The sequence below is a fragment of the Babylonia areolata genome, chromosome 23 (genome assembly GCF_041734735.1).
Source record: "Babylonia areolata isolate BAREFJ2019XMU chromosome 23, ASM4173473v1, whole genome shotgun sequence".
Taxonomy (NCBI): domain Eukaryota; kingdom Metazoa; phylum Mollusca; class Gastropoda; order Neogastropoda; family Buccinidae; genus Babylonia; species Babylonia areolata.
The window spans coordinates 18,677,926-18,685,425 of record NC_134898.1 but is presented as its reverse complement, the minus strand read 5'-3'; the positions used below and the strand labels follow the sequence as shown (position 1 = coordinate 18,685,425).

The 7,500-nt window shown below is 46.6% G+C and overlaps 2 protein-coding genes across 4 annotated transcripts in view; one reads left to right on the top strand and one right to left on the bottom strand.

Moving 5' to 3' along the window:
• Nucleotides 1–7,500, bottom strand: part of LOC143297570 (uncharacterized) — a 363,335-nt gene that overhangs the window by 126,976 nt on the left and 228,859 nt on the right. The window lies entirely within an intron of this gene.
• LOC143298250 (uncharacterized) overlaps nt 5,786–7,500 on the top strand; it is a 17,438-nt gene continuing 15,723 nt past the window's right edge. Inside the window, exon 1 of the mRNA XM_076611064.1 lies at nt 5,786–5,836. Coding sequence (XP_076467179.1) covers nt 5,786–5,836 — 51 coding nt within the window. The remainder of the gene's footprint in view (nt 5,837–7,500) is intronic.

Below are 7,500 nucleotides of genomic sequence, written 5' to 3'. Positions count from 1 at the left end.
CCACGCCGCTCATTCCGAGTCCACCATACACAGCTACACCCAGGTTCGTCTGTCACAGTCCCAGTACCGGCAGTCCACAGGGAATCATCGATGATGAAGTTCGCCAGGAGGCCACACACCAGAGGAGACCCTGCACTGCTGCTGAGTCACTTCGGTGGTGTTCGGTAGAGCCTGTTCTGATTTAACGTAGGACACAACCTACTAAGCCCCCTACTACCGACAATAATAGCTTAGTCGCGGAGCCAGACTGAGTGAGCATCTCCCCCAATGGGGAGTCTGCCACCACTTCCCTCCAACGGCAGTCCCCCATGAATCCACCGACACTGTACACCTCGACAAGACTCAACCCAAGCGTGCAAGTGGAGGGCTATCGACACTGAGGTCACCATGAGAGCAGGGCATGAAAGGCCACATATTTAGAGGCCGTTTTTATATATTGATGATGAAGTAGGAGGATGACGACGATGATGACGATGCCGCTATGGAGGTCCATTCAGGTTAGGGACTACGTGACAAGGCTGCACTCTACGCTTCCTGCCAACCAGGCCCGAGAGATACAGACACTCGCAGTGTTGGTCAAATAATCAGAGCAACACATCCAAAGACGCATTCGTAAAGTGGATGATACTCGACTTTGTGGTCCCAGTCTTCCCATTTAAGTCCATAGCACAATCACCTCTGGGTAGGAGTCGGCCGCGGGCCGAAAAACACCGCAACGCTGACCACTTCGCCACGGCGGCTGGTAACGATGTACAATTTAGAATTTTGATTTTTCAGCCTTCTTCAGAACTTGCCACTGATGTACAATATACCTGTCTTTGTTTTCGTTGTCTATCAATCAAGGAGAGAGAGAGAGAGAGAGAGAGAGAGAGAGAGAGAGAGAGAGAGAGAGAGAGAAAATATACCTGTACTTGTTTTCGTTGTCCATCAATCAATCAATCAAGGAGACACACACACACACACACACACACACACACACACACACACACACGCATGCCGTGCTATGTATATGTATATATATATATATATATATATATATATATATATATATATACATCAGTATGTAGCGGTCATTTGCGCATTACCGGTCATTTCATTACGTAGTGGGCACGCAGTGCGCAAGAGATAAGGAAGTCAGCTGACAGAGGGTCAGTGTCATGATCCTTTCGGCATAGTGAGCTGGGATCGGCAAGAGATCTAACTTGGTTCAGCATTTGGCAATTTGGACCCTTCACCACGAAAAAAGAAAAGACGCTTGAATTGTTTGAATAAGTAGTAAAAGTGAAAAGTATAATTGTAACAGCCAACTCACATTTCCGGGTGCGTCGCATATCTCTCTAAATACGTCAATACAGGACTTTCATTTGCAGTAGTGCTTTCTCACAGTCGTCAGCTTCGATCGGCGCAGCCAACACGAGTTTGAAGACGCCATTGTGCAATAACTGCAGTACAATGATCACCGCCTTTGGTTCGCTAAAGAGAAGATGCAGGCGTTGATAAACAAAGTGAAATTTTCGTGTAAGACCCGGAAGCTGACTGTAAATATTTAAAACGATATGATACCGTTTGTTTTGGAACTGTGGAAAAGCCTGTACTTGTTGGCTTAAAAAAAAAATGTTGATTTTGCTCCCGTATGGAGTTGAAAAAAAAACAACAACAAAAACCGCTAACGTTGCATCAGATAAGATAAGAATAACTTTATCACCTCCAGCTAGAGAAATTTGGTCAGGTGCATTATCACAACACAGACAAGTAAACAACATGGAGACCAGAACTGTAAATAAAAAAACAAAAAACAAAAAAACAAAACAAAACAACAAAAAAAACCAGCTACGAGGAATATAACGAAGACACAAATGAAAAAAATATCACATACACCGTTTCATACATTCATTCCACACAATGCAGGTAATATTTTAAATGTAAAAACAGAAAGAATTAATCAACATTATTTTGAATATAATCATGAGCATAGCCTACAATAATAATGTGACCATGGGGCAGGGGAGAGAACCAACTCGAAGTCAGTTCAGTTCAGTTCCTCAAGGAGGCGTCACGTCACTGCGTTCGAACAAATCCATACGCGCTACACCACATCAGCTGAGCAGCTGCCTGACCAGCGGCGCAACCCAAAGTGCTCAGTTAGGAATTGAGGGGAAAAAAAATCGTTAAAAAGAAATGATAATAATGATAATGATAATAATAAACTCTCTCCCTCCCTCCCCCCTCTCTCTCTCTTTCTCTCTGAACCGAAGACCAACCATCTGCTGTCTTTTTTTTCTGCTCTTGGTTTTGTTCTGTTTTGTTTTGTTTTTGTTTTGTTGTTGTTGTTGTTGTTGTTTTTTTTTGGGGGGGGACTGGGGGGGGTGTTTGTTTTTTTGTTTTGGTTTTTTTGTTTGTTTGTTTGTTTTTCAAACAGCAGATGCAGTGCAGCTGAAATGGACCAGTGCAGTACGCAAACTTTGTCACCTTGAAACTGGAACTGAACTGAACTTCTCTTCCCCCCCCCTCTCCCCCCCCTCTCTCTCTCTCTCTCCTGAACCCCACCCCCTCTCTATCTATCTATCTATCTTCTAACCCCACCCCACCCTCCGTTTTGTAAGTGCGCTGAATGTCTGACCGCATTTCTGAACGGTCACGGCTCACTGACAGCAGACAGCACGGTGGGGTGGGGAGAGTGAGAGGAGACATGTGTGTGGTCACACACCTGTTTCACATGTACTGAGAGAGAGAGAGAGAGAGAGAGAGAGGTGAGGTGGTCACACACCTGTTTCACATGTACTGAGAGAGAGAGAGAGGTGAGGTGGTCACACACCTGTTTCACATGTACTGAGAGAGAGAGAGAGGTGAGGTGGTCACACACCTGTTTCACATGTACTGAGAGAGAGAGAGGTGAGGTGGTCACACACCTGTTTCACATGTACTGAGAGAGAGAGAGAGAGGTGAGGTGGTCACACACCTGTTTCACATGTACTGAGAGAGAGAGAGAGAGAGAGAGAGAGAGAGAGAGAGAGAGAGAGAGGTGAGGTGGTCACACACCTGTTTCACATGTACTGAGAGAGAGAGAGAGAGAGAGAGAGAGAGAGGTGAGGTGGTCACACACCTGTTTCACCTGTACTGAGAGAGAGAGAGAGGTGAGGTGGTGTCACACCTGTTTCACCTGTACTGAGAGAGAGAGAGAGGTGAGGTGGTGTCACACCTGTTTCACTGAGAGAGAGAGAGAGGTGAGGTGGTGTCACACATGTTTCACATGTACTGAGAGAGAGAGAGGTGAGGTGGTGACACACCTGTTTCACATGTACTGAGAGAGAGAGAAGTGAGGTGGTGTCACACCTGTTTCACATGTACTGAGAGAGAGAGAGGTGAGGTGGTCACACACCTGTTTCACCTGTACTGAGAGAGAGAGAGGTGAGGTGGTCACACACCCGTTTCACCTGTACTGAGAGAGGTGAGGTGGTTACACACCTGTTTCACCTGTACTGAGAGAGAGAGAGAGGTGAGGTGGTGTCACACCTGTTTCACCTGTACTGAGAGAGAGAGAGGTGAGGTGGTCACACACCTGTTTCACATGTACTGAGAGAGAGAGGTGAGGTGAGGTGGTCACATACCTGTTTCACATGTACTGAGAGAGAGAGAGAGGTGAGGTGGTCACACACCTGTTTCACATGTACTGAGAGAGAGAGAGAGAGGTGAGGTGGTGTCACACCTGTTTCACTGAGAGAGAGGTGAGGTGGTGTCACACCTGTTTCACAGAGAGAGAGGTGAGGTGGTGTCACACCTGTTTCACCTGTACTGAGAGAGAGAGAGAGAGAGAGGTGAGGTGGTCACACACCTGTTTCACCTGTACTGAGAGAGAGAGAGAGAGGTGAGGTGGTGTCACACCTGTTTCACCTGTACTGAGAGAGAGAGAGGTGAGGTGGTGTCACACCTGTTTCACCTGTACTGAGAGAGAGAGAGGTGAGGTGGTCACACACCTGTTTCACCTGTACTGAGAGAGAGAGAGGTGAGGTGGTCACACACCTGTTTCACATGTACTGAGAGAGAGAGAGGTGAGGTGGTCACACACCTGTTTCACATGTACTGAGAGAGAGAGAGAGAGGTGAGGTGGTGTCACACCTGTTTCACCTGTACTGAGAGAGAGAGGTGAGGTGGTGTCACACCTGTTTCACCTGTACTGAGAGAGAGAGGTGAGGTGGTGTCACACCTGTTTCACCTGTACTGAGAGAGAGAGGTGAGGTGGTCACACACCTGTTTCACATGTACTGAGAGAGAGAGAGGTGAGGTGGTGTCACACCTGTTGCACCTGTACTGAGAGGAGAGAGAGAGGTGAGTGGTCACACACCTGTTTCACCTGTACTGAGAGAGAGAGAGGTGAGGTGGTCACACACCTGTTTTCACATGTACTGAGAGAGAGAGAGGTGAGGTGGTCACACACCTGTTTCACCTGTACTGAGAGAGAGAGAGAGGGTGAGGTGGTCACACACCTGTTTCACCTGTACTGAGAGAGAGAGGAAGAGGTAGGATGTTTGGGAAGTGAGTGGCACCACCTGTTTACCTTACTAGATGAGGAAGATTGAGCGTGAGTGAAAGTAGTCACACCTTTTCACATGTATAGAGTAGAGAGTGAGGAGTGGTTCACAAACAGCTGTTTCACATGTCGGACAGGAGAGAGTTAAATAGTGTAGTCACACCTGTTTCATTCTGTTCTTGAAGATGAAGAGAGAGTGGTGGTGTCACCTGTTTCACCTGGTTTGAAGACCAGGAAAGACTAGTAAATGACAGACTTTGAGTTCGAGAGAGAGAGGTGAGGGTGGGTAAACAACATGTTTCTGAACCTGTTACTGTAAAGATTGAAAGAGATTGAAGGTAGTTGGAACAGAAACCTGTACTGTGCAAAAAAAAAGAAGAAAGTGATGAGGAGAGAGACGAGGAGTGAAAGAAGAAGAAAAAAAAAAAAACGAGTGAAGATAAGATAGATAGTTTACACACTCGGATTTGTGAGAGGAGAGAGAGGGTGACGTGAGTAACAACCTGTTTGACATGTAAACTGAAAGAGAGAAAGATAAAAGGTGATTTGTTAAAAACCTGTTTCATGAGAATAAAGAAGAAGGGTGAGAGTGGTAGTCAACACCTGTTTCACATGTACTAGAGACGAGAAGAGGTAGGTAGGTGTCACACTGTAAACTTGAGACGAAGAGAGTGATGGATTGTAGGTGGTGTCCACAATGTTTCACATGTGACGAGGGAGAGAGAGAGAGAAGAGGAGAGGTGGTGTCACCTTTTCATGGAGAGGAGGTGCGATGGTTGTACAACCTGTTCCGTACTGAGAGAGAGAGAAGTGCAGGCGGTGTCACACCATTGTCACTGTTAGAGAGAGGAAAAATGTTAAAGAGTATAGGATGTCACACTGTTTCACATGTACTGAGAGTCGGCCGTCCGTTTGTGTCTTAACACACCGTTCACATTTTATCTGGAGAGGGAAGGGGTGGGGCTGTTTCATTATACTGGATGGTGTTGTAGTTTGTTGTTGTCACAAACCTGTTCGTAGCTGAAATGGCCAGGCAGTACGACTTGACTGAAATGGAACTACTGACTTCCTGTACCGCCCGACCCCCCGTTAGGTCTGAGGACCACCCCTCTACATATCTGACACTTTCACCCCACCCCGAACCGTTTGAGGACGAATGTCTGACCGATTCGAAGGTAGGTCACACCGCTTCACGGTGGAGGAGAGGAGGAGGTGTGGTCACCACTGTTCACACTGCTTACTGAGAAGAGAGTGAGGATGACACCTGTTCTTATGAGGAGGAGTCACACCTGCGTGGTCAACACGAGAGTATGAGAGAGAGAGGTGAGGTGGTGTCACACCTGTTTCACCTGTACTGAGAGAGAGGTGAGGTGGTGTCACACCCGTTTCCACTGAGAGAGAGAGAGAGAGAGAGAGAGGGGGGGTGAGGTGGTGTCACACCTGTTTTCACCCTGTACTGAGAGAGAGAGAGAGGTGAGGAGGTGTCACACCTGTTTCACCTGTACTGAGAGAGAGGTGAGGTGGTGTCACACCTGTTTCACATGTACTGAGAGAGAGAGAGAGAGGTGAGGTGGTCACACACCTGTTTCACCTGTACGGAGAGAGAGAGAGAGGTGAGGTGGTGTCACACCTGTTTCACATGTACTGAGAGAGAGAGAGAGGTGAGGTGGTGTCACACCTGTTTCACCTGTACTGAGAGAGAGAGAGGTGAGGTGGTGTCACACCTGTTTCACCTGTACTGAGAGAGAGAGAGAGGTGAGGTGGTGTCACACCTGTTTCACCTGTACTGAGAGAGAGAGAGGTGAGGTGGTGTCACACCTGTTTCACCTGTACTGAGAGAGAGAGAGAGGTGAGGTGGTCACACCTGTTTCACTGAGAGAGAGAGAGAGAGAGAGAGGGGTGAGGTGGTGTCACACCTGTTTCACCTGTACTGAGAGAGAGAGAGGAGGTGGTGTCACACCTGTTTCACCTGTACTGAGAGAGAGAGAGAGAGGTGAGGTGGTGTCACACCTGTTTCACCTGTACTGAGAGAGAGAGAGAGAGGTGAGGTGGTGTCACACCTGTTTCATCTGTATTGAGAGAGAGAGAGAGAGGTGAGGTGGTGTCACACCTGTTTCACCTGTACTGAGAGAGAGAGAGGTGAGGTGGTGTCACACCTGTTTCACCTGTACTGAGAGAGAGAGAGAGAGGTGTGGTGGTGTCACACCTGTTTCACTGTACTGAGAGAGAGGTGAGGTGGTGTCACACCTGTTTCACCTGTACTGAGAGAGAGGTGAGGTGGTGTCACACCTGTTTCACTGAGAGAGAGAGAGGTGAGGTGGTGTCACACCTGTTTCACCGAGAGAGAGAGAGAGGTGAGGTGGTGTCACACCTGTTTCACTGAGAGAGAGAGAGAGAGAGAGAGAGAGAGAGTTAGTGAATGAATGAATGAATGAATGAATTTTATTCCTGAGTGTAATAGAATAAACAACAATGCTTTTTTTTTCATCCAGCTCCCAAATGAAAAAAAAAAAAAAATGGGGGAAAATATAAACAAATGAATTGCAAGTAGCAGCACATAACATCAAACGAGAAAGGAAGAATCACAGCATCACATTCATTACAAGTCATGGAAAGGACTACATGGAAGTTGTACACAGAAACGCATACACACACTCTCTAGACTAGAGTAACCTATATGCGCGAAGAAATGTAGAGAAAATAAAGACAGACCGACAGACAGACAGACAGACATACAGACCAACAGAGACACAGAGGGAGGTAGGGAGAAAGACGTCTACAGAGTAATTTCCCTTTTTTACTATCTGCAGCAAAACGTTTGCAATAAACAAAACTTTCATGCTTAGCAAAAGAAGTTCCTGTTTGAACAAAAAATGAAAATAATGACAGATCTTTTGTTGAGTCGAATATCAGATCAAAGTGCCAAGTTTAGAGAATATAAAAAATATAAATATAACAGTAAATGCATTATG